General features: G+C 55.7%; 1 protein-coding gene across 2 annotated transcripts in view; it reads right to left on the bottom strand.

Moving 5' to 3' along the window:
- The window catches only part of FLT4 (fms related receptor tyrosine kinase 4), a 56,257-nt gene extending 30,363 nt beyond the window's left edge, over positions 1–25,894 (bottom strand). For both annotated transcript variants that reach the window (XM_084535616.1, XM_084535615.1), the window contains exons 1-3: positions 25,720–25,894; positions 6,612–6,708; positions 131–405 (exon numbers count right to left, since the gene is read on the bottom strand). In XM_084535616.1, coding sequence (XP_084391742.1) covers positions 131–405; positions 6,612–6,708; positions 25,720–25,777 — 430 coding nt within the window. In that variant the 5' untranslated portion in view covers positions 25,778–25,894. The remainder of the gene's footprint in view (positions 1–130; positions 406–6,611; positions 6,709–25,719) is intronic.
- Between the last annotated feature and the right edge of the window lie 697 nt (positions 25,895–26,591).

The following is a 26,591-nucleotide window of genomic DNA, read 5'->3' on the forward strand; positions in this document are numbered from 1 at the left end:
AGCCTGCTGCAGCCCCCACTCTGCCCTGGGAAGCTGGCGGGCACGTCGAGCTTTTTAAGCTTTCAGATTTTGTGCTGGTGCCTGGGCTGCACCTGAGCTCCCCCAGCATGCGCCGCCGGACGGCTCTTACCTCTCACGAAGACGTAGGCACTGACCGCTGTGGTGCCCTCGATTTTGGCATCGATGTACTTGTAGTAGCAGCGGTAGTAACCCGTGTCGTTCGCCTGGGTCTCCGTCAGCACCAGGACTTTGCAGTACGGCTTCGTGCCGGTGCCCTCGCAGTCTTCTTCCCGGATTGCCCGGCCAGCACTGGGGGCTGCCGAGGCCATGAGCTCCGTCTCCTTCTCCTTCCCGGTGGGGTCCACCTTGCCCCCAGGCCACGACCACTCCAAAGGATGCTGTCCTCTGGACGTGGGCAAAAAGGAGAGTTAGCTTTGGGGCGAGCAGAGTGAACGTGGTGGGGGTTTAATGGCCCCGTGCTCTCCTCCCACGCGCATGCACGGCTCTGCTCATAACCCAAATAGCTGCTGCTCTCGGGCTGTGGCATGGAGGAACAGCCCTCCTCCACGGAGAAAAACAGGTGTGAGGAGGTGGCAAGCAGCTTCACTCAGCGCCAGGCAAGCAGAGGCTGGCCCCCTTCCCCGGGTCACCTCCTGGGTATGCAAGGTATCAGCCTGCTCAAAAGCAAGTCTCCTGCTCCCATGACTTTGCCCTACTGATACTTAAAATGGTACCGGGAGCCATACAGGGCCCTGAGGGAAAGGATCCATTTATTCTCTATTCCCTCTCATTATTAAAAGGGTCCAGAGCTATTAAGAAAACACACGGATGTGATGAGTTCCCTTGGCTCAGTGCAGCTGCTGGCTGGGACTCACGGGGTGATGAATGGAGTGGGAAACAGAATGAGGGAAGGAAAGCAGACTGGAAAGAAAACGAGGAAGAGAAAAGCAGGGGGAGTCAGGGATAAAGGAGAGTGAGGAGAAAACAAAAGGAGGCTCAGCTGATTGCCTTCTGTTCAGCTGCCGGCTGCGTTTCCTTCCCTGCTGCCATGGGAGGGGGTTCCCTGCCCTGCCCAGCTCTCTGCAGCCCCCCGACCCCATCCTGCTCCCTGCTGGCTGGGGCTGCTGCCCCTTCCCTTCCTCCACAGACCCGAGGACAGGCACCCAGCTGCAGGGCACGACCGCAGAGCCCGTTCCCCAGCCTCGCACCCAGAGGGGCCCAAGGACAAACAGCAAAGTCCAGGAATTGCAAGAAACCTCCAGACAGAGCGTGCTTGTGTGTCTTTATACACGGCCAAGGATCTCCAGTGCAGGAGGTTTGTATATGCACATGTACGCACGGGCGCCCTACCACAGCTCGCTACAACTGCACTTGTTTACTACAAACAAAACAAGCTTTTATTCCGTGCTGGAAGTTTCCTCCTGTGAAATCAGAGCCCCTTTCAGAAGATGGCCCAGTGCACGCTTGAAAGTTTGCCAGTGTAGCTGAGAGTCACTTAAGAATGCGCAGAAAAGAAATGGAAAACAAGAAGGCATCGCAAGAGACAGCTGTGGGGTAAAAAATGGCTTTTTGTCGCACTGTTTGCTCTACTAGGGGAAACTGGGTTCATCTTTTATGCAAGTTGGGAATGGGCACGTTGGCACAGGCAGCTCCTCTGCCAGGGGACTGTCAGGGCAGGTCTGGGGCAGATGCTTTTAAGCACAGCCAGACCGTGACTGTCATCAATAGCCAGATCCTGATGGCAAGGGACAGCGAGGAGGAAGCGAGATAAGGTGCCATGGGAGGGCACAATGGCTCAGACGCAGTCAGCACAGGATTTCTGTCCAAGCGTGGTGGAAAGACGTGCCCCTTTGTGTTCGTCTTCAGCAGCTGATTGGTCTTCCTGCAGATTTTGCTCTTCCAGCTCCCACTGCCTGGCTTACCACAGATGAGTTTGGAGGTAGTGTGCTGCAGTGTCCCCGTGCCACCAGCTACAAGGGCTCTGGAGGCACTGACATGCTCCTGGGGACGGCCCCTCTAACACAGCTCAAACTTCTGCAGTCATTAAAAATGCCATCAGTGCCTGAGACACGACGAGAACTACAGCCCTGGCAGTTTGTGCCCATGAATCACAGCAGGCTTTTCCAAGGGATTAGTCTCACAAACGCTTCAATAAGAACAGAATTGTTGAATTTTGAGTTTTTCCCCTCCTATGCGTGCACACGGAAAAATAATAGTAGATCTCATTTCCAAACCAGTAACATCCAGTAGCCTCTGTGCATGCCCATTGCTCCTGTGCCCATGTCCCCACTGCATTGGGTGCAGAGTGCATGAGAGCTCCAGGTCCCAGTTGTGCAAAGGAGCCCCAAAGCCCTTTGCATTTGCTCAAGCATTTTTGGCACTCTGCGTGGAGCAGAGTAATTGTACAAGTCTCCAGCGTTTCCGCTTTCTGTTTGTTTACCCACTGGGATTTTCACGCATTATCAGATCCACTTGTTTTTATTAACCATCAAGGCCAGCAGTAGCTGAGTGACACGTATTTATATAAACACGGATGGGCCAGTGCAAACAGACCTGACAACCAGCCTGCGGGCGGCTCTGAACCGAGGCATTCCTTGCATCATGCGCTGCTCAACCAGCTCCAGTGGGGACACAATGCGTAGATGTTAGAGTCCAAGTTAGTGTCACTGCTGTGTTAAGAGGACTGGAAGAAGGCAGCAATGAGGACAGGCCAGGTTCACCTGGATTTTTCTCTGAATCTACCCTCTGCATTTGGGAAAAGGTCCAGGCATTAGTTTTGGACTGTTCCCTTCCTCCTATTTGTCACCTTTGAAGATTTTTTTTTCCTCCAAGTTGTTTTCTTTCAGCTCAGTGATAACATGTCTCTGGGCGACGGAGCCTGCTGATGCCAGCTGGAAACAGTTGCACCGTAGGCTTCTTTACAGCTGTTTTCCTAAATCTTTTCGGGACAGATGCTCTTCAAAGGAGACATTACAATTGGCACCACTTTTCTTCAATCCTCTTTGAAGCTCCCGAGTATGGTATGATGGGCAAAGCTGGCTGTGGCTTAGCTGGGATAAGACAGATCCCCCCCTCAGCACCACAGAGGATGCTCACAGCAGCCACACGTACGTAGGAGAGAGCAGCAGGTGCTATGTGTCCCTGCACACTGCCCCAGAGCAGCCATGGTGAAGCATTGTCTTGTCCTCAGGCTCCTAGAGCCTCGCTGCAGTGCTCATTTCCTCTGCAGGAGCCAAGAGGGCTCCAGGGTCAAATACTTCCTTTCTGCTAGAGTAGGGTTTGTGCATCCACAAGCATCTGCAAGTCGGCTCTATCAACAAGCCATCGGGCAGCAAAGGACACCCTTGCCCTCCCCTTTCTAAATACCAGGGCTGTGTGATGCTCCCTCTCCAGCCAAGTGCCCAGCACCTGCGGGATAGGATGGGATGGTTGGGGCCGGGCTGGCACAGCCAGGACCAAGACAATTCCTCCAGAGGTTTCTGCTTTTGTGCAGCCAGCTCCTGTGGGCTCTGCTCCAATATTCATGAGGCAGAACGGCACAGGCTCTCTGCTTCTCCCCAGCGCAGGCTGCCGAGGGCATGAATGCAGAGATTCACAATATGCTTTCCTTCCTTCTCAGGATGGGAGCTAATAAAAGACGCACTGTCCATCGACTCCTTCACCCTGCTGTGCCACATGCCTCAATCAAGACATCACCGTGGCTCTCTGCCAGCCCTGGCATGATCTGTATTTTTGGGAATGCTCCTACACAGGTCCCCTGCTCTGTACAGACTTTTCAAGAGTGCGTTGCACTGGGTGATGGGGGAATGTGCCTGCATGCGGGGACATTTGAAAAAGCAGAGCATCCAGTGACTCCTCGTGGGTATGCTGCGTCTTTGGGCCTCTGTTAAACATGCCCAGCTCCAGAAGGATCACTTATCCCATGGCCTGGCACAGACTCCTGTCACCGATGAGGCGAGGCGGGCTGTGGGTCAGGAGAGGGGCTGCAGAGCTGCGGGTGTGTGAGATCCAGGCTGAGCTGCAGGGGAGCCTGAGAGCGCAGCCGGCTGCGGGACTCTCACGCTCAGTGGGTGAAGCTCGAGAGGTCTCTGAGGAGTCTCACACGGTGGGGGTTTGAGCTCAGCTTTCTGCTGCAGCACTGCTTCGAGCGCGCCCGTGCTCCTGGCTCCAGGGCAGCTCGAAGAGCAGCCAGAGGACATTGTTCTCAAGGGAAGAGCAAGGTCAAACTGAAGCCACCTCCAACGTGATGCTCAGCAAAGAATCCCTGGATCCTGGACATGATTTTGTACTTGTTTCTGCCCTACCCTGCCCCATCACCCTCTCCTTTGCCTGTTCTCTTGGTGGTCTGCGTGTTTTTCCCTTTAGCTCCCATTAACACAAGCCAGGTTTTCCCAGGGTGGGCCATGGTCCAGAGGAGAGGTTGGAGTAGCAGCTGGGTGTAATTAGAGATCCAGGGACCAGGAAAGATTTACTTTCATTCAAATGAAGTAACTGTGTCCCACAGGCAAAATCCTCTCCTCAAGACATTAGACAAATTCAGGCTTGAGGGCTCACAGGGAGATGGGGAACCTCTGAGCTATGCAGGAGGTGCTGAGACTTGTCACCTGTGGCTGGTGTAAAGGACACTGTACAACCCCAGAGGAACACATCTGGAATAGCAGAGGCAGGGGACATCCAGGGAGCACATGGACAGAGGGTGTGTGTGTTTTAGTACTGTTTGCAGATGGCCCTGCTGCTCTTCAGATGTCCAGTTCAGTCACACACAGCATCTGTGAGCCAAGGGCAGGAATGTTCCTTGTTTATCTCAGCTGTGTCCATGCCAGCACACTCTGTGGATGCTGCCTATTGAGCCTGAAAGAGAAACCTTGGCACTTCAGCAGGAAATGGGGAGCTTGCTGCCACTTGGACAGCCTCTGCAGCTTGTATGATGTTCCCTGAAAGGGCAGGCCGTGCAGAGTCAGTGCTGGAAAAAAGGATTTTTTTTTTCTACTTTGTGGGATTTTCCTTCACACTAATTGATACCTAACAAGTGCACAAGGAAAGGGCAATCTTATCCTTCCCAGTCCAGGAGGGTGACCTGAAAAGAAAGGCTTTCCGATTCATGTTGCTAAATAGGTACGTTCATGCCTGACTGCGGAAGACACTTTAACAATACCTTGAACTTCAGTATGTCTTTTAGCCTTGGGTCAACCTGCAATCAACAGGGCTGTCCCTGTTATGGATGTCAACAGGTCATCCTTCGGCTTCCCTGCCTGAAGCTGCATTAACAACACAGATGTGTTTCGTTGTACACGGTGAATGTGCACTGGGTGATGGTGGCCAGAAGTGTCTTGGGTGACCTGGGCACACCTTGCTGGGTCTGCTGCACACAGGGTGTCCCTATATCTAGTATTACACGTGAGGTACAACTTGAGAGGACTGCCAATATCTCTCTGGGGCTATGGCACATGGGGGAAGCAGGCATGGCATTGTATGCTAGGGCAGCTACCAGGCAGCATGAACAGGCACCCTGCTCTGTGGGAATCAGAGAGGTCACCCTCCTCAGGCCACTATATGAACAAGCCCATGAATGCTTAGCTTCCCAGACTAGGTGGAGTCAGTTCAGTATGGACATAACAGTCTTTCCTCTGTCCCTATTCCCTGGTTATGAACGGATTCACAAAGTAAGAGTAATGCCATCTGTTCCAGGAAAAGTTAAATATGTTTGTGACAAGACATGAACACAATACAAGCCAAGCGTTTGTAGTAATTGCTCTGTGGTTATATATAACACAGAGAAATACCCATTTGAGGCCCTGCTGAATTTATACCCCCATTGGGCCCTAGCACTCAGATCCCAGGCAGAGATCTACTTTCAGCTGCTGGAGGGAAACTCCAGCTTTGTCAGAAGAACTGACCCCCTAGCTTTTTTTTTTTTTTTTTTTTTTTTTTTTTTTTTCCCCAAGATAAGTAGCAGTGAGAATGCACACAGCCAAATGCTCAGCATGGGACAAATCAGTTTAGACACAACACCACAGACCCACAGTCTCCAAAGTGACCAGGGATTCTCCTGGTCCTTTCAAAGAAATATTCACCTGGCCTGGCTGGGGCTTCTCTTCACCCCTGAGCGTACAAGGCAAAGCATTAAATCCCAGAAAAGTTGGCAGCCTCTCACAGCAACCACTAAGTGTAGCTTTGCCTTCTCCCAAGGATGTTTCTCCATGTCCCCCAGATGACCTGCCAGATTTAGAAACCAGAACTCCAACCCTAGCAGTCCCTGATGAGGTGAGAGCAAGCAATGTCACAGAAAAGAGCAAAAGAGTTAGGAAGCCAGTTTCCCTAAAAAACTTCCAAGGAAGCTGTCAGATCATGCAAGTGCTTCTCTACCTTCCTTCTGCCTGCAAGACTACAGCAGAGGTTATCACCATCTCCTTTGAGACACCTTCAGCTTCTTTTTCAATTAATTAATTAGATGAATTCACACTGGGTTAATGTGGCAGACTTCTAGCCAGCCGTGCTAATTTGCAGGTATGCTGCAGCTAAAATCTCTCTGATGGGCTTTCCTTCCCTGGTCCTCCAACACCTACAAGGTACGAGCAGCCTAGGCAGAGCCGTGTATGTTTGCAGCTTACCTGCAGGTGATGGTCAGCGTGTCCTTGGCGTTGATGACGTGTTCCTCCTCGGTGATGCTAAGAGCAGGGGGGGTCATAGAATAGCTGCTCACCAGATCTGTGGAGAGAAAGGAGAAAAGGGATGATGCAAACATCTGCTAGTCTTGACCCACCACTGTGGGCAGCAGCTAGCTGGGCATCACATGCCCAGACAGGAGCAAAGCCTCTTGAAGGAAATATCTCCTACGAGGCTGCTCCTACAAGATAATTTAATGCTAGCTCACTGGGACATAAGTGATTCATTTACAGCCCTCCTAGTTCTAGCAAGCAGCTCTTCAACAACATCTTGAGAGCCAGGGCCTGACAGCTCCTGGGTCCAGATAGATAGACTAGCACAGATGAGGGCCAGATAAAGAATGGAAGACCAGAAATCAGGGAGTCCAGTGTTGGTTGTTCCTTACCAGGTAACTTAGGCTGAGCTCACTTGGACTAGCACTCTGAAATGATCGTATCTGCTAACCAGAGAGAGTCTTGCAGGCAATTTTTCTGTACATATGCAGTTTGCTGTAATCAGGAGGGACAAAAAAATCCACCTGCACAGATACCACAAATACAAAACTCTTGTATTTGTACAGAGAGGTTCTCAGGAAACAGCAGACCCTTCTTTGGCAGTAGTCACCTGTAGTCACCTGGAGGGGACTGTACCTTTGGGGATTACAGCAGCGCCCTTTCCTTTGCACCACAGGAATTTCAGGAGTGAAATTATCCAGGCTTACAGAATGTGCAGATAAACATTATCACACACTTCTCCCAGCTTTTGTCTGGGAGAGTCCCACTTCTGGTGTGCTTGCATCTCCGGCATGCAAGACACGCACCCTATGTGAGCTCCTCATGGACAAAATATCTTGAAGTACCGGTTACTCTCAGAGACGTACCCGTTGTTTTTCATTAGCATGGTGCTTCTGACCGTCATTACTTCATGATCTTTATCTTAAAACTCCAGCTTCTGGAGACGCAAGATAATTTAAAAGAAAAGAAAGAGTGACTGCAAAAGCAAGCAAGCAAACTAACCAGAAATAGAGAGGGAAAAAAAGAGTTGTGAAATGTGAAAGTGCGACTCAGGTAGATGCTAAATGCTAATGAAGAAAAGATTGCAATAATTGTTGCTAGCTTGATTTTCTATGAAAGTGTGAGGTTTTTGCACATGTGCTCTGCTCATGTCTGTCTCCTTCCTTCATACCATTTAAACCCATTTATCAATTACAAAGAAACCTGGCAGAGATCTCAGGCACGCGATGTTTCCAGGGGTTTCACAACCAGCTGGAACACCACATGATACCTCGAAACCATGGCCTGAGGACACAGGCCTTGAAAAAGCAGAGCCACACCTGCGGGGAAGGCTCAAAACCTGCCCCCAGCTCCTAGGGACACCAAATGGCCGCCAGCCCCTCTGGCACCAGGCCTTTGAGGGGCAGCGTGAGGAGCCAGGGCTGCCGGGAGAGGCCGCTGAGGGGGACACAGAGGGACGTGCCGAGCAGCACCGCCCGCACGGCCAGGCTGGGGCCGCCGGCCTTGTTCTCCCCAATTGTTCTCCATTTCCTTCCCGCCCTCACGCGGCTCCGCAGCGGCCATCCCCGCGGCTGCCCCCATGGCAACGGAGGGGAGCAGGCCATGTTCCCCCCCCTCCCCGCCACCATCTCCTGCCAGGCACAGGGGCATCCCTTGTGTGCACATGAGTCGGCGTCAGCCCAGCGGCTGCCCTGGCCCTCCTCTGCCTGTATGGGGTCCCCACATCATGTCCTACAGACACCGTCTGTTTCAGTGACGAGTCAGCCACGGCAGCAGCCATGGCTTGGTGTTCAACCAGCGCACCGGGCCGGCAGCGCTTGGCAGCCCCCGCGGAGGACACCCTGCCTCGCGCCTCCACCTCCCCTTCCCCGAGGAAGGGCTGGGGATGTCACAGACAAAAATGCGCCCCGTGGCTGTGAAAATAAACAAGCGCATTTTTGGTAAAATCCCTTCAAAAATGTAACGAGGTTTATTAAAAAAGGCGGGGAGAAATCTGACCGCTAAGCTGCGTTTCCTATTAATGCCGGACACGCTTATCCCCGTGCAAACACAGCTCTCCAGATGGCTACAGCCTGTGAGTCCATCGCCCCAGCAAGCAGGGGAAAGACCCAGGCTCACCGTGGGCCTGAACAGGGCCAACAAGCTCATTCATCTGTCTAGTGCCCTGGGCAGCAAGCAGCAAGCTGATCCCCAAAGCCTGGCACCACCTGAACCACTAAACCCATGGGCAGGGGTGTCAGGAGCCTCTTGGCTGATGCTGTGCAAGTGCCTGCACTGCCGCTGGGGCTGGGGGTGGCAGGATGGCCGCGGAAGCGACCCCCTGCCTCCCTTCACGTGCCGCTCGGTGACCTGCTGCAAACAGCACCGGGGGGTGGAGGGGAAGAGAGAAAAACTACGATCTGTGCAGGTTGAGGCTGTGGGATTCCTGCAGATGCATCCTGTCTGTGGCCCTCCACAAGTACAACAGGAAAAGGAACCGCGGCTTGCTCCGAAAGCGCCGTGGTGCAGGGTTAGGGACGCTCCTGCGGCTGGCGGCCAGCTCCAGGCTGGCCCTGGTGGCCATCCTGCCCCTTCACTGGTCTCAGGCAGCTTTGAGCCCACACTGGGGCTGGCACCTTGCTGTGACAGTGCCCATAGCCACATGTAGCATCCAGCCAAGGCAAGGGATGCACAGAGCCATCGGCAGACTACAAGAGCATCTTCAAAGCCATCAGCTTTCCCAAAAATCAGTCTCCATCCCTCCTCGTGCTTACTAGCTGTATCCATCCCCCTCCTGCCCCTTCCCTCCATGTGGGAGTGACTGCCCCACCATGGCTCTCCCCTGTGCCTCTCTCCCCCCAGCACTGATCTGGGCCATTAAATCTCTGCTAAGCGACGTACAGATGGTTTGTGTCTCCAGCAAATCCCACGGCATGAAGGAGATGTCTCCAGAGCATGGAGCGTCCCCTCTCCTCTGAGTCCCTCCTTCCCCACCTCCAGCCCCAGCAAAGCTTTAGATAAAGCACTGAGCAAACCTGGCTTGCTTGTGCACACCAAAGTGCGTCCTTGCGCGGGGAGAGCATTAATGTAATTAAAAAGGCATGCGGCAGACACGGCAAGCTTTGTTTTTTCAAGATGGTTTCCAAGCAAGTTGGCAGCAGGATATTAAAATAAACAGAAGGGGATTCATGGGATGCGGGGAGAGGAAGCAGGATCCCACAGCCACTCACACCTTGTCTATTTTCAGAGAAGCGTGTTTCCCAGCGGTTTTCCTAGCCTTGATCTCTCAGCACACAGCTCTGAAAGGGGCCAGGCTGCACCTTCTCCTTATCGCCACTGGCTCCATCATTTTCTCCAGCCCCCTCCACCCCTCTTTCTGCACCCCAAGACCTCGGTAGCTCTCGGCATGGCAGGAGGGCTGTCCACATGGTGCACAGCCACATCCCATGCCCTGGAGCTCTGCCTGCCTGGCTGGGAAGCCAACATTCACCTGGGAAGCTTTACGCACCCCAGGATGCCTCACAAAGACCTAGGGGCCTGCAGGCTGCTGCTCCAGCCTTGTGCCTGCCCTCATCACTTTCCACCCCTGAGCACATGCTGAGTTTTCCCCTGCGATGGCTGCAGATGCCTAAATCACCGTGGAGCAAGGCCTGCACCACAGCCAACCCTGCTGCAGCAAGTGGTGGCTTTGGAAACCCATGGAAGGGTGAGGGGAGGTGCAGGCATGGCACAGCTCCTGCTCTCCGTCTGCTCCAGCTTGCAGGAAGCCCTGTGTTGGATCCTGCCTCTGAGCCCCACGCACCACCTCAGCCCCTCTCTGCTTCCCCTTCCCTCCCCTCTCTGCTGAGTCGGCCCTGCTGACTGATTAACGGGGCGCCTTTCCGGAGAGGGATTTTGTTCACACTCTGTCCTTCTCGCTGACTTCCTTCCCCAGTGCTGGGCTGGATCGCTCTGGCTGCGGCTACCGCATGTCCCCAGCTAAACCAACACACCGTGTTCCTGCCAACAAAGTTAATGCCTTGGGGTTTTGTGACCAGAGCTGCATGGAGCAAAGTGCCCCAGGACCTGCTCTTGATGACTCCATTCAGGCAGAAATTCCCAATCAGTGAACACCCCTACTAACCAAGGCAGAAACTCAAGATCTCAATGTTTTCTATTAAAAATAAAAACAATAATTTAAAAAAGGCAGATTTGCATTAGCTAATCAAATCCCCAGACCAAAACTCCAGGATGACCCCCTGAATTTACCCATATGCTGAGACTGCAACACAAGGCACCACGGATAAGCCTCTTTTGGCCTTGCTGGGCTCAGGCAGCTGCTCTGAGCTGTCCCTGGCAGCCCTGGGATTTTTCAAGGCCTGGTGTTACAGGATACCCCATCGTGGCTCCTTTTGCATGGCATCTCCCATTCCTCTTGGATCTCACCCTCAGCCTGAACCCTTGACTGCTCCAAGTTGCTCCTGCAGGCTGCAGACCCAGTGAGGAGACTTTTCCTTCACAAGCAGCCCAAGGCACACACTTCGACATGCCATCACACACCGTAGTTCCTACGTGAGCAAAGACCTGCTCCTGGCAAGCCAACGATAAAATACTTGTACCTCGCAGGCAGACGGGAAACAGGGAGTGAAGCTCCCACGTGGAGCAGCTCCTGCTCACACACGGGGCAGGCATCCAGCTGCAGGCAAAGCACAGACATCATGCACACAGGCAGAGCAGTGGGGGGAATTTGGACGCACAGTTGTCATCTCCTCCTCTTCCTCCTCCCATTGCTCACCAGCACGGAGGAAGGCTTGTTTTGCAGAGAGGTGAGATATCGCACGGGGATGAGAAATGAATGGCATGCTCCAGCTGCCGTGGGGATGAAACACGAGGTGTTTTCTCTCCAGCCTGCCAGTGGCCAGGGTGACGCATGGTAGGAAAGGACACCGAAATGGAGCTGGCTCTGCGAGAAAGGGCAACAGCCACCCATGCTCACCATGGGGCCAGGGGAAGGATGGAGGTGTTGTGCTAAAGGTTTCCACGTTGCCTGCAGAGGCGTGAGCAATGAATACATTTAAAAGGATAACAAGAGAAAGGCAGACACCCCCCCAGGCATTTGCAGAAAGGGCAAAGGAAGCAGGTCTGTCTTTCATGAACTTCATTAGTGCTCCTTTTTCTGCAACCCATGGTTGACTAGAGCTTCAGACCTGTCCCAGAAGGGCTTAGACACAGAGGCCGTGCTCTTCCATATGCAGGATCACCCCCTCTGCACCCCGTGTTGTGCTAGGATCAGCATTGCTGTCCCTGGCACACTATTGACCCTGTGCACCAAGAGCTCCTTCAGTTCTGAGGCCTCTCTCCCAGCAAGGTGATGCTGGGTGAGACAACGCTCCCCCGGCCAGGGAGATTTCCATCCACAGACCTCAAATCCCTGAAATGCCATCACATGCAAGCGTAGTAGAGCTGTGCCCTCACACTTTTGTGGATACTTGCAAAGCATTAGGTGCTTCTCTGCTCCAAAAAGGGCTGCCTGTCCTCCTTCAGGGGATGTAAGGGATTAATAATTACAGGAATCCAATCAATACTCACAAAACGTAATGGGTGTTTGAGTCCTGCTGTCCAACACAAAATCATAACAGCCACTAAAGGCTGCTCTGGCCTCAGTGCACGCATCCCAGGGGCTCTTTTGCCTCTCAGTACTTACAGACTTAACTGTTTTTTTTCTGGCAAGGCACAAAATTCTCATAACCCCCGTGCTGAGCGGGAATGAGGCGTGAACCCTCCGGGCTCCTTTAGCTGTTGGACTTGCAAGCTGGTGACCACATCAGGGGACAGAAACAGAGGAGCTCATCTCCAGAGCCCCTTTTGATAGAGCTGGGCACATCCTCAGGAGCCAAGTTACCTGGTGTCCATCCCTGGCTGCCTCCAGGTGGGGATTTAAACCAGGATATCTCACAGCCCAGCTGCTCAAGGCAGCACGGTGTGCCTACACCCAAAGTGCTGCTGTAGGGACTGCACTGGCACAGCCACCCACACCCCGGGGACCTGCCACCACATCCCTGCAGCATCCCAAAGGCCGCCACCGAGCTCCCGTCTGGGGGTGTTTATCTGTCTGCCTTTCTCCCTCTCCCCCCCGCAGGAAGCACTATCTCACCATCTCCCTGCTCGCTCCGGCCCGGTTTCCTGCTCCATCCTGCCAGGTTTACCCTGCTTTTTCCTCCTCCCCTCCCCCTGCCCCCTTGCTCTCAGGCCATGTTTGCGTTTCTGTCTCCTGCCGCCTTTCCTCTCCCTCCCCCCGGTGCTCGCTCCCTACTCCATCCTCCCCGAGAGGCTGCGTCCTGAGCCAAAGTTAGCCTCTGTCAGGTACCACATGTCCGGCCTGGGGCAGCGGGTCAGCCGGGGCCACCCTGCAGACCTCCTCCAGGATCTCTGCTGTCAGCAGCCTCCCCGCGCCCCGGGGGAGCGGCTGTTTGCTGCTCTGGCTCGGCCAGGGATGCTCCCGCACATCAGAGAGCCCGTTTCCCCTCGCAGCCGCCGGCCCACCCTTTCTGCTGCTGGCCAGGGGCTGGCCAGACGCTGCTTTGTTTGGTCCTTCGTTCCCTGGATCGCTCCGGGTTTGTTGGCTGCCTGCTCCTGCCCGGAGAATCCTTTTCCTGCCTTTGAGATAGAGGATGCTCGAGCCATCTGTGTGTTTTATTTCCTTGTAGAAACTAACAAGCCGAGGATTGCTTCCTCTCCCTGACATTTCGGAGGGCAGCTCCGGTGCAGCGGGATGCGTGGGGAGGGGAGGGGGAACCCAACGCCTCCAGACAGGAACGGGACCTATTCTGCCCACAGGACCTGCTCCCCAAGGGTCAGAAATCCTCAAACCTCCAAAAACACATGTGACAGCTCCCACCCTGACACCACCTCTGCAGGACCCCAGGGCAGAGCAACCTTAGCATACACGGCCACCCCTCTTCCAGTGGCCCCTATTGGGTGCGTGGCTAAACCGTGGGGGTTTTAGGGGACTGGTAACAGCATTAGCACCAGTCATTATGCCTTTTACCTGAAGGGATGCCATAGATGGTCCCCAGCTCGTGTGAAACAAGTGGGTCCAGATCTGGCACCTGGTGTGCAGGCACTGCCAGCACAAGTGTGTGCTCAGGATGAGCTGGAGACATCCCAGAGGTCTGGGATGAGCTCACAGTGCTGCCACTTCCAATTAACCCACCTGCAACTGCTCAGCAGGATTCAGCGTTTACTTCCAACCCACCTCTATCCAGCAGGACCCTCACTGGGCTGAATTACATCTGGCCACAGTGGGTACAGACCCATAGGATGCTACAGAGAGAGCTTCAGCCACCAAAAAGAAATGATAGCCTATATAACAACACAGGGTAAGCCACTAAAAGAAATTGTTATTCTCTGCTCCTCGCACTGTACCAGGTGAAGTTGCGAGGCAGATAACAGGTACTTTTTTATGCAACTCAGCTAAACTGTGGATTTTGCCACTGTGGGACATCCATAAAGAGATTCCCAAGGAGATGGATAAGCTCCCAGAGGATAAGTCACCACCAACCTACACCCAGTGTGCTGGGTGAAACACCCAGGTCTAGGAGGTCCTAAGCCACCCATTGCCAAAAACAGAGCGGGTACATCAGCAGGAGCCCCCTGCCATGCTGAGGTTTGGTGACAACCTGGGCAGAGCCCCCAGCCCAGCCCCAGCACCCAGGCAGGGTGGGCACAGGGAAGGGGAAAGCCTGAGAAATGGTGCTGAGAGCAGGGTCTCTGTGCATCCTCAGTTTTGACATCGTTAACGACATCTCCACCACCAGCCGATCCCTGAGCTGTACCCTGGTGCAGTGCCCTTCGAAGTGAGCTGGAGATATACCAGCAGGGAAGAGAGGGTTCAAGCTAAGAGAGGCCTTGGCATCTACCTGTCGGTGGGAGATGTGGAGGCAGCTGACCGGGAAGTCAGGAAGAAGTCAGGAAGAGCCCGAGGGTCGGCACTAAGCACAGAGAGAAAAAGGCAGCAGCGTTTCGAAAGAAAAAAAATCAAGTTGCAGGTTTGCTTTTTCCTTGATGTGTGTGGGCTTAATTGCTGGCCTTTGAAGTCTGGCTCTTCCTAAGCCTGTTGGCTTACAGATGGGCTGAGCAGGACACCGAAGCAAACCCCATACACCATCAGGGCCAGCTTCCCCTGCCAGCCCCCTGGCCAGGCTGGGGCAGCCTGGCACACCGTGCTGGGCTTCTATGGGGGGCCTGCAAGCCATGCAGCTGGACTGGGAGGCACCACGCCAAGCGGAAAAGACCTGCTCCTCCGTCTCCCTGTCCCTGGAGTTTGCATCCAGATGTTTGCTACTTAGCTGTGAATGGAAATCAATGCAGAGCCCTCAAACCACGCAGCTGCCCCGGGGCTGGCAGTGCCTGTTCTCCACAGCATGCCCCATCCTCAAGCTGATCTCCGGCTGCTGAGTGTGGGAGAAGCTGATGAGCAGGGCAAGTGGGGAAAAAAACAAAACTGTTTTGCAATTAGATGATTATCTTGGCCCTGGAAAACCTGGATTCAATCCTCCATCTGCTCCAGGCTCCCTGAGAGCCCATCACGCAGCCTCTTTGCACCTCCATCCCTGCCCTCCAGAGAGGGTAGAGCATCAGGAACTGAGCTGCTTTAGCTTGGGAAACAAAAAAGAAAAAAGAAAAAAAGTCAAGCAAAAAAAAAGAAGGAATCCTTGCAGCTCCTGATGAAAGATAACATGGAACAAAGAAAATAGATTTATCCCAGAGCCAATGTGACATGAAAAAGCTACATTAGATGAAGACGGGTCCAGAAAGGAGGAAGCACAAGCAAAGGGCAGGAGGAATTTTAACTTCCTGATCATCAAAGCTGGGTTTTCAAGCATCAAGTATAATCTAAAAATAATAATAATAATAAAAAAAAAAAAGCAAAGGGAAGAGCGGTCATGGGCATGAGAGAGCCCTGCTGCCTGGGGAGCTCGAGCGCACGGGCCCCCCTCCACGTGCAGCTCCTCACATGCACGCCCGCACGTGCGCAGCTGCACGACCCCTCTGCCTCCTCTGACGGGGTGGGCACGAGGGGAGGCAGGAAGATCACAGGCACATGCTTCAAAGGAGAATTAGTCATCAGAGGTAGCGGCAGAGGAAGGAAACCTCAGGTACGAGGTCAGCCGTGCACAAGCAGGGAAGGCTGCTGGAAGAGCTCTGAGCACTCGCTGCAGATCTAAAAGCCCTCCTGGCATCCACGTGAGCAGGACGGGAGGTGCTGGTCCCTGGGGTGAGTGCTGCTACAGCCATGTAGGAGATAAGACAGTTCAGCCTGCCTGAAAAACACTGCACAATGGGCTTTCTGCCATCCTTGAAAGCAGCTGGAGCTGGCCAAACCCAGAATCTTCTCTGATGTGGGTAATAAAAAAATCTTACTCTGCTCTCCACAGGGTCCCCAAGAGGAAAGGGCTCTGCAGGAGAGTGCGGCGAGGCTCTGCCAGCACATAGGGTTCTGCTGGGTTGCTCCTCACCCTGGGTCAGTGACTCCACCTGGTCCCTGCTGGGCTGGGAGACACGAAGATGGAGAAACTTGGGGTGCTGTGAGGACAGCCAGCCCCGCGGGGCTGCCCACGGTGCCGAGGGCACGGTGCAAACATGCACGCTCCCAGTTTCTCTTGGCGCATGGCTTCGACCACAAGCCAGGACCCGCTGCAGCAAGAGATGATAATCATCAGCTCCCACAGCCAAAGTGTATCGGGGCATTCGCGTCACTTGAGATTAGCTGGCTGTTCAACATCTGCACAGATTTCTCTCTCCACCTCCTCATAACACCCCTCATGCAGATATGAAACTCATTTCATTCCCTTCCAAGAAAGGCTGAGTTTGAAATGTCACACTCCTTATATCACAGCGAGATTCTGACAATGAAACACCCAGCCTAAATGGCAGCATTGGACTCTGGTGCTATTTGGAGGCCAGCAAACTAAAACACCTTCTGCTGCTTTAAAAAAACAACAACAAAAAAAAAAAACCAGCTTACAGGAGGGTTACCAAGTTTCATAAACACCCAGTTACTCCCTTGCTCATACCCAGAGGCTGACTTGTTTTCCCGTTCAAAGGTGTTTCCCTTGCCGTGCAGCTCAGCGGGGAGAGCACGCAAGCAGCCGCGATGGGAAGGAAGCGTTTACACATGCTAATGACTTCCACCGAAGGAGCACGAGGACTAACAGGGGGGGAATTGTGCTAAAGAGCCTCCACGCCACTTCCTCGGCTGTCCCTGTTTGGTCACCGTGCCGTGCCCGGAGCTGCGGCAGAGCCTGAGGCAGCCTCACCGAGCGAGGGGAAGATGCGTTGGCTTGGACAAAGGCAGGAGGAGCCATTTGGCAGGAGAGAGGAGGCAGCAGGGCCATTTCGGCAAAGAAACAGACCAAGGGGCTGAGGACAGGCGTGGGTCAGGGGATCGGAGCCTCTCCAGGTGCCATTTGTGATGTTTCAACATGGGCACCTCTCACTGAGCTAACACAGGTTCCTAAGTTCACGTGGGGCCCTGTTTAATTTTCTGTCTTATTTTTTTTTAACCTCCTATTGTATTAAGAAGTGTTTTTCTTTTGGCAAAGGTTACTGCGGGGCCAGTGCCGCGCGGAGTCTCCTGCCTTCCATCACCGCCGTAACCCCTGAGCAGGAGCTTAGCCCAGCCAACGCTGCTTATCTTTGATGAAGGCAGGTTTGTATTTCCACCGTCTTATAAAAGAGAGATCCCCCCGCTCCCCCTCTGCCCCGGTACATTCTTTGAAATGCCACCCAGGCCTTGTTATTGCTGGGAGGCTGGGGAGCCAGGGATTAACAGCCTCAGGCTGCATTAGGCTTTATTTGTCTAAGCAGCGAGGGGTGAGAAGGGGCCATAAATATTGTGAAACGCTGAGTGTTGCGGAGCAGCAAGGTTGGGCATTGTGCCTTGAGGTAGGCACAGTTCCGGAGCGACCGATGACATGGGAAAGGTTCCTGCCTCCCTCCAACATGGGAGGTTTGGGGACACCAAAACCCATCCAACTGTGTTCAAGCCAGGGACACCATGCTACTGCCCGTCCTTGTTGTCTCCATTAGTGCTCATAGCACACGAGTGAATAAAAGCAGGCATCAACCTGACCAAGTGGCTCTCCCAGCTCACATGCTGGGACATCACAGCATGGGGAGGAGCGGAAGGATAGTGTATGCCCCAATTTATCCCAAAAGTGGAGTCCTCCAGCACACCACCTTAGCTCAGCTTCTGTACACAAGCACTGCTGGGTATCTCCATGTCATCCCAGCACAACAACCCCACACTGTCCGCCAGCAGCTCGGTGATTTTCACGGTGTGAACGCACACACCTCCCGCAGGAACATCTCACACCGCAGCCGGCCCCCTGCCCTGGGGACGTGCCATTAAACTTCTGCCCTTTGCTTCCCAAGGGCCGAGCGCTGCAGCGCCGTGACGGGTTGATGGCCACTTAGACCAAATTACGCCTCGCTGGGGACTGCTCGGGCTGGGCCAACCCACAGCGAGAGTGATGGATTTCTGTGGGCGCTCGATGCCGTCACCCCTGCTGGATGCCATTTTGCTCGCTGCCATCACTCTGAGCTGGCAGCTCCCAAATCCAAGTATAAACCACAATTCGTGCCCAAACTTCCTGACTCGGTAAATACCAAGATTTACTGTTGTTGTCCAAAGAAACTATTGACTTTACCCTTACTTCTGTTTCTCTCTCCATATATATTTAGGTCACTGCATCTAACATCCATCTCAGTAGATGTGAGAACTTCAGAAATGGGGAAAAACAAGTCACAGGTGGGGAGCTGAGCCCCAGAGCCAGCCCTTGTGGTCAGCACACGTGTCTACGTAGACACACACACATTTGTTACCCCAGCTGATGTGGGACCCACGCACTTTTCCCATGTGGGGAAACCCCTGAAGCGTTTTCCAGGCCCTGCTATGCAGCTCTGTGCTTTTTATAGCTGTTTGTGGGGGGACACAGGAGAGCAGCAAGTCTTTAAAGACCTGTTGATGCACAAAGAGCCCACCCACCCCTAACTCAGAAATCCAGAGGACCCTAAAATCCTCTGTGGGTCTGAAGGATGCGCAGACCAACCTTAATGCACACGTCCAAGCCCCATGGGCTCTGCCCATCCTGCCAGCAGCCGAAATGGCTGACCAGCCAGCGGGACTGGTGCTTTGCACCCCCAGCAAGGATGGGGACGGTGACCCAGGCAGGAGGCCCAGCTGCCATCAGCCCTAGCACCAGCCCCGCAGGAAAGCCATCATGAGCTTGCAAATTCTTTATAAGCTTCCCACGTGACACAATTACCCAGGGGCCAGATCCTGAAGCCCTTTTTCTCTCTTTACTCAGACCGGTCTCCACTGAAATCACCACTGAGGCACAGGCCTAAATGAAACCGAAGGACTTCAGGATTTGGCCCAGTAATAAAAACTTCCTTCCTTTGTCTACCGCTCGCTCTCACAATCCCACCACCTCCTGGCCTCGTCTCCAGAGACGGGGGCCATCAGTTATTTTGGTGCAGGAGGCTCTTTCACTTCACCCCCTGAAGGAACCTGTCCATCCCTGGCACGGAGGAGCTGAACCATGGTGCGAGAGGGGCATGGACGGTGCCGTCTCCGGGCACCTCCCAGGGGCAAATCCTTTGCCACTGCTTTGAGGATGGAGCGGACCAAAAATAAGCTTCTCTCATCCCACTGGCTGCAGGGCAAGACTGTGCATTAAACTTTGAAGTGGCTGTGGCCGGGCGAGGTGACGCCTGTGCCAGGAAGGTGCAGTGGGAAGTGAGCTCACTTCGCTGTGCTGGGGACCGCGCATCACGCTAGGAAGTGACGCCACAAGAAGCGTGCGTAATTTTAAACAAATAACTCACACTATGAGTTATGCTGCTTTTTCTGCCCCGGAATAGCCAGGGAGGATGCCAGGCCCTGTTATATCCCATGAGGATTGAGCTGTGCCCTGGTTTTGGGGCAGGAGGCTGGGGCTCCTGCTACCTCTCCACAGCCGGCAGGTCTGCGCGCACCCCTGGCACTGCTGCAGGTGGCCAGTGCAGCAACACACCCGGCCTGGGAGAGCAGCTCCCTGCACACCCATCTCCCTGCCATATGATCACAGGAAGCCAACACAAAAGGAGTTTGAGCTTAGCTGAAGAGAGAAGCGTTTAATGCCGAGGTACCAGCATAGCTTGCTGACCAGATCCTCAGTCCTACAACTTGCAGGTGCTCAGGTGGGTGAGCTGGGCAGGTAGGGGTTGCTCAGAGGGCTCAGAAATTACTCCTGGGAGGTCCAGCCGAGGTCTGCAGTCTCACAAGAAGACTTTTAATATTGCTCAGCTAAAACTGAAGTGGTCAGACACGCACCCTGAAGCGGCTCACTGCCCCAGGGAACACGAAACTCCCCGAGCAGCAGAGGGCTGATGATCCCAGGGCTGCAGGGCCACAGTAGGCTCCTTCCATGGGTCCACATGAGCTCCATGCCACCCTGCCCAGCTGGCTCACCATGCCTGGTGTCCCAGCACGCAGCACAGCATCACCGATCCGTGCACTGCACAGAGTCAAACCTGGCATCCAGTGTCCAGTCCGGGGGTAAGGGCTGCTTTGCTTAGGGCTTGCTCTTTAAAAAATAGTCTCTCTGTACATTCTGCCCTTTTAAAATACATTAATTGCCATGGAAACAATGCTCTTATTGGTATGGGAGCAGCCTGGTGGCCTCCACAGATGCGAGATAAAAATCAATGGATACATTGAAATACAGGCTGCATTTCGGGACCTTTTGTGGTTTTGGGGCTGGTCACCATGGGCACATATATGAAAATGGCTCAGATACTAGCGAGATGCCATCTTCCGTGGAGAGAAAGCAGGGGACAGTACAGCAGGCAGTAACATCTTTGCAATGTTAATCTGCTCAGCTGGAGCATCCTCGCGGGGAGCTGGTCCCAGTACTGATGGGTGTGCTTGGCTACAGCTCCTGGCACTGCTCGAGCCCATCTCCTGCTGATGCCCCCCAGCACTGGTTGCCATTCACGTCCTCATCGCCTGCAAGCAGAAAACCATGCCTGGCCTCGGACCCTGGCCACTGGGTTCATTCCACGCCTCTACTACTCTCCCCATCCACCAGCTCAAACCCTTCACCAAAAATAAGAAAAAAAACGCATATATAATATATTAATATAATATTTGCCTCTGCTTCTTGGCCTTGAGAGCGTTTTGAGCAGCACCAAGGGGGGCTGCACACACAGCAGCCCAAAGGGAAGGGTTGCAAGTGCCCTGCCCTCCCTACCCACAGCCAACCCCCAAACCAGGGTGCAAAGGGCACCCCCGGCTGCCTGGCTCTGCCCGCCCGGCGAGGCCAAGCGCTGCCCCGCTCCCTGCCGTGCCGCCCATCATAAAGAGGTCCCTGAGCTGTTATCAGGCAGTGACAGTTTCCGCCATCGGATTCCTCCTGTCCGTCAGGAAAGCTAAATAAGGAACATCGTTCAGGCGGCTGCAGGAAGAGGGGAAATGCAGGGACATCCGGCCCAGCTGCCAATTTTTCCTTTCCCATGAACCACCGCTGACCTCCGCCAGGGAGAACCTGGACACCAAGCCTGGCACCGGCACCACTCGTCTTGGCTTAACCCTTCCCCGTGGAGCTGCCCAAGGTGTGCCCGTGTGTGCAGCCATGGGGGGACAAGGTGGGCGCTGTCACCGCCACCAGCACCGCATGCCGATGCTGGCTGGCTCCTACCCAGCCACAGCCATGAGGAGGCTTAACCCCTACGCACGAGGTTTGGCCGCTCTGATGGGTCTTGAGAGCATCACTGAGCTGCTTTGGTTCCTTACACGCGCCTGCTCGCTTCCCCCTGCATGGCGCTGTGGGTGGTTGCAGGGTTGAGCTTATTTCCTTGCTCAGCCTTCTGCCACCAGGCTGTGGTTTCGGTGGTTTTCCAAGCTCTGCGGAGAGCTTTAAGCAGCTCTGGGCTGCCTGCAGGAAGGTAAAAATCTCATCTGTTCCCTTCATCTCTGCTCACGCCAGGGCTCTGCCCATCAGCACCTGAGGACAAAGACCAGAAGGGTCTGCAGCCCTTTTTCTTGGGGATACCCCTGGGGTCCTTGCTCCTCTCCCTACACAGAAAGTTGTGGGTTTTGCTTTTTGTTATTTTGTGCTCAGCCAGAGAAGCACTTGCTCAAAATATCTGACTTGCCTTTCCCCACCACCCCGTCCCGTATGTCCGGAGTTTTTTCATGACCCCCTAAGCTGATCCTCCCTCATTAGCGCATGACGTCCGTCCCACGGCACCTCCAGGCTTGGCCCGCGAAGGCAGCGCTGGAGATGCTCGCCGGGGGGAGGCAGGGGCAGAAACGCAGCAAGAAAAACAATTAGCACGTGGGAGAAGTTGTAAGGTGAAATACAAGTCACTGGCTGAAACCTGTTTCTGCTACCTCAGCATGGAAACGGCTCCAGGAGAGACTCCCTGGTTAATATTCTCTGCTTATAAAACTCGGTGGGAGTTTCGCCACCGGCTGCCGCGGGGCCAGGCTTTCACCCTCCCTGTGCTGAACTCGCACCTCGAGCCCGAGAGCTCTGCCCGCGGCTGCTCCACGAACAAGCGACCAAACCAGGCTGCGGGGCCCTTGCCTCCTCGCCGACTTGACCGCAGGCCATCTCCGCTTCCACTATTTCACGTGAACAATGAGGCACCGCAGATGGGCAGTAATAATACTTTGTGCCGAAAACATCAGAACTGTTTTGACCGGAGTGAAAGAGCCCCCCTGGGATCCGGAGAACCCTCCCTTGTAACAACGTGAAACGAGAAACAAAGGTCTGGGGTAGCCAGAGGCAATAAAACCCTGGAATTAATTTAACCAGGCACTAGATGCCAGTGCAGCTGCAGCAGGATTTCTTTTGCTAATGAAGGGCTAAAGATAAGCCCAGCCCCGGTGCAGGGCAAGGCTCAGCCCCAGCTCCGTGCCAGGTCATGGGTTTCTCCGTGGGACCCTCCTGGAGCTGCATGCCAAGATCCCACCAGGTGGGGAGAAGCAGGAGCTTGAGGCAAGACACATCCAGGTGCCTCTGTCCCACATTTTGCCAAGCTCCTCATCCTCCCACCGCAGTGACCCACTAGGATCTGCTTTCTCCCGGTGAGCAGGGATTTTTCAGCCCTCCACACCATGCCCAGCCCGTCCTGCCCAGCGGAAGCGCCCTGTGGTGTTTAGTCAATCCCCACACGGAAACCTCAGCTGCTCTCCTCCACTCACGGGCAGTGGGATCTGGCTGTTGCGGGGCTCTCTGCTTCTCCCTGATCCTGCAGGACCCCCTGGGATCCCCATCGCCATGGGCTTGCTGCAGCTGTGGTTGGTACAAATACTCACCTCGCCCCCATTGCTTGGGGCTGTTTCATCCCAGCAGCCTAAATATACAGATGGAGGTGATGTTCATTTGGAAACTCCTCCATGGGGTGAATCCTGTCAGGCTCACGCTGCCCCCCAAAGCCACCGAGACCCTGGCACCCATCAAAATCCTCAATTCTTCAGCAGCCATTCTGCAAAGCGACACCCCAAGCGCCATAGATGCCTCTCACGGCACTGGAGAAGCGGCTGCCAGGCCACGGCCCCCTCCTGCTGCCGTTCCCGTGGGATCATGCTCTCCCTTTCCCTCCCCAGGAACTGCCCCGGGATGCTGGGAACAGCGTGTTCCCTCCTGGCCGGGAGCACCTGCCCTTCCCACGCCTGCCTTGGAAAATTCTGCGTGGCTGCGGGACGGAGACCTCGTGTGGAGCCGAGCGCATGGGCGAGGGGCAATATGGGGTGGGCCACGCTGCAGGAAGCCCCCTCCCACCCAGCCCACACTGGCCGGGGACATTGTGCTGCTGGGGGTGCGCAAAACCCCGGCCAGATGTCAAATCGAGCTCAGCAACAAACATCCTCGTGGCTGTTTGTGCAGGCAGCGAGCCGCGGGCTCGCGTGCCCAAGCCAAATCCCAGGGCGGTGATAGCAGCCCATTCATCCAAAATTATCCTTAAGCGAGCAGCAGGGCACGAGGGCCCCCTCCCCAATCCCCACAGGCCGCGGCCCTCCCATAACCCGCCTCCCCAGCTCTGCTTCACCACCAGCGAGTGACTGGGGTCAAGCAGAGCGGGGCTCGTTGCGCACGCTTGGGCTTTTGCGTGAAAGGGTGTTGCTGGAACGGCCCCGTGTTTATTGCTCGCAATAAAGCCACCGCTTCGGATCCCAGCTGCGAACGCAAATGTTGCTGCTGGCACGGCCAGGCGGGGCTGTCGGCACACCCGGCCGGGGAGGTCCGCAGGCAGCAGCAGCCAGCACATTCGGCTCGGGTCCTACAAAAGCAGGGCCCCTTCCCTCACACCTAGGGGATACGGTGCTCCACATGGCAAGGTTGTTTGGCTGAGGGGTGGCCAGCAATCCTCTGCGCCCACAGCATTGTGGCTTGGTGCTGGAGCCCGGGAATGCATCCCCAGGATGCTCCCCCCATCACACTGTTCTTTCCAAGGGGAGCACCCCAGCTCTGCTCCATTCCAGGGCCACCAAGGAGCAGGGGAGCAGCAAGAGCCCTTCCTCTCCCAGCAATGGACCCCTTAACAGGGTGATGGGGTGCAGGAACAGGCAGGATGCACAAAGCAGAGCCAGAACAGACCCTTCGCGGCCCCCAGATTAACTATTTCATCCTCCCCAGGTGGAACAACCTCAAATACACATCCCTATTTCTAAGAAGGGCAGATATTTGCACCCAGCTGGGAGGACATGAGTATACGCACTGAAAATTGGTCTCAGGTAAAGCTGAAAAAAAGGCAGAGAAAGGGGGCTTCAGTTTCCCCTTTGAGCTCCACATTGCCCTTCACCGCTGCACTAATCAGGCAGTGCTGGAGAGCTTCAAAGCCCTGCACAGCCCCGTGCTGATGAAACCCACACCTCCCGCAGCCACACGCCGGCCACAGCCTCTCAGGCACCGCTCCCTGCACCTCTGGGAGATGAAAGGACCCGAGACAGCCACACGCTGCTTTACAAATTGCTAACAGGAGAGCTCTGAACAGCTGCAGCTCCCACCGCGATGCCACCAGCAGCGGGTCCCTGCCTGCAGAAACTCCCCAAGCTCTTGCAGCCCACCGTGGCACAAGAACCAGCTGCGGGGTTTTGGGCAGAGCAGGGTCACAGTCCCAATTTCTGCCCGTACCACCCCTCTGCACCACTGCGGCCAGACCTGCAGCCCGCCCGCGAGCTCATCTCGACGACAGCAGCAAACGCCACTGGTGACAGTGAGTCACTGGGCTGAGGGGAGAGAAAATTCCATTTATACTCCCCAAATCTATTTTTCCAGGTTCTTCCTGCACCGCTAACTTTCTCCTCCTGTAAATTCTTTACCCACGCGAGCCCACCCGGCTCAGCACTGCCCCACGGCCCCCACTCCCCAGAAGGGCTCCGCAGCCCCCTCTGTGCCGCGATCCAGCAGCCACCTGAGCGCACACAGCCCCGGGGATTCAGCTCGCTGCCCACCAGCCTTTTCCCCTAGCGCTATAAGAAGTATTTCACCAGCCACCTGCCCTGGGGGGCTTCCCAGAGGGAGCAGAGCCACCAGCGAGCGGCTGGGGGGGGGACAGCGGGGAGACCGGAGGGCGCGCACCGACCACCGCCTCCCGGTGCCTTCCCAGCGCGCTGCCCGGCGCTCCCCAGCGATGCCTCCGAGTACGAAACAGAAATAAACCGGGCGGGGAGCCGGCCTCCGGGTGCTTCCCCACGCGGAGAAATCCCTGCTCTGAGAGTCCCACGCGGTTCCTTCCCGCGGGAGGTGCGGGGAGGTGGCGGCATCCCCCCGTCCCCTGCGTCGGGGCCACCGGGCGGGCACCGGGCGCGCCCCGTCGGGGCTGGCGGCCACCGGGGCGGGACGCGGCGGGGCTCGGGGATCCCGAGGAGGGCAGCGCCGCTCCCTGCCGGCTCCGGGAGACACCCGGAGGGGGGACACTCCCGGTGCCCGTCCCGTCGGGGCAGCCCCATCCCCGCGTCCCCGGCTCCTCCGCAGGTGCCGGGCGGGCAGCTCGCATCCCCCGGCCGGAGCACGGAGCCCTCGCGGCTCCCGCAGACGCTGCTCACCTGCCTCCGAGACAATGCCGAGCCAGAGCCAGAGGGGCAGCGTGCAAACTCTCTTCATCTCCGGGGCTGCGGGCAGGCGGTGCGGTGCGGAGCGGTGCGGAGCGCCCCGCGCCCGAGCTCTGCTCCCGCCGCGCCCCAGCTGCGGCGACGCGCGGCGGCGGGCGGGGAGGGAGCACCGGGGCCGTTTCCTTTTCCTCCGCCCGCCCGGGCCGCCCGCCGCCCTCCGCCGAGCCCGCGGGGCGCCGGGCGGGCGGCGGGGCGGAGCGGGGCGGGGCGGGGTGGGAGGCGGCGAGGGGGGGGCGCACCTGAGGCTCCGGGCACCGGTGGGGCCGTGGGAGGGGGAGCGGGGGCTGCGGGGGTGAGAGCATCCCCCCTGCTCCGTGAGCATCCCCCCTGTGTGCATCCACACCTGCGTGGGTGTGAGCATCTCCCCTGTGTATATCCACACCTGTGAGCATCCCCTGTGTACGTCCCCACCTGTGAGCATCCCCCACATACATCCACACCTCCATGGGTGTTTGCATCCCACCCGCACCTGCATGCAGACATCCCCCCACTGCCCTCTTCCACGCGTGCACCTGGGTGCGCAGCCCGAGCTCTCAGACCCGGGGAAGGCACACAAATGCCCTCTCCCATCAGCATGCACACGCCATGTGTATCTTGTCTTCACGCCTACCAGCACACTCCCCAAAAGCCCGCAGCTATGTGTGCACACCCAGGCACGCAGTCCTGCACACCCTGGGGGCACCCAAAGATGCCCACATGCGTTCTCACACCTGTGTGCATGCTTGCACCCCTGCTCATGTGGGACAGCACTAGGGATACCCGCTCATGCTGTCCATCCACACACACTGTGATCAGTCTGAGGCAGC

This window comes from Aythya ferina (genome assembly GCF_964211825.1).
Source record: "Aythya ferina genome assembly, chromosome: 14".
NCBI lineage: Eukaryota > Metazoa > Chordata > Aves > Anseriformes > Anatidae > Aythya > Aythya ferina.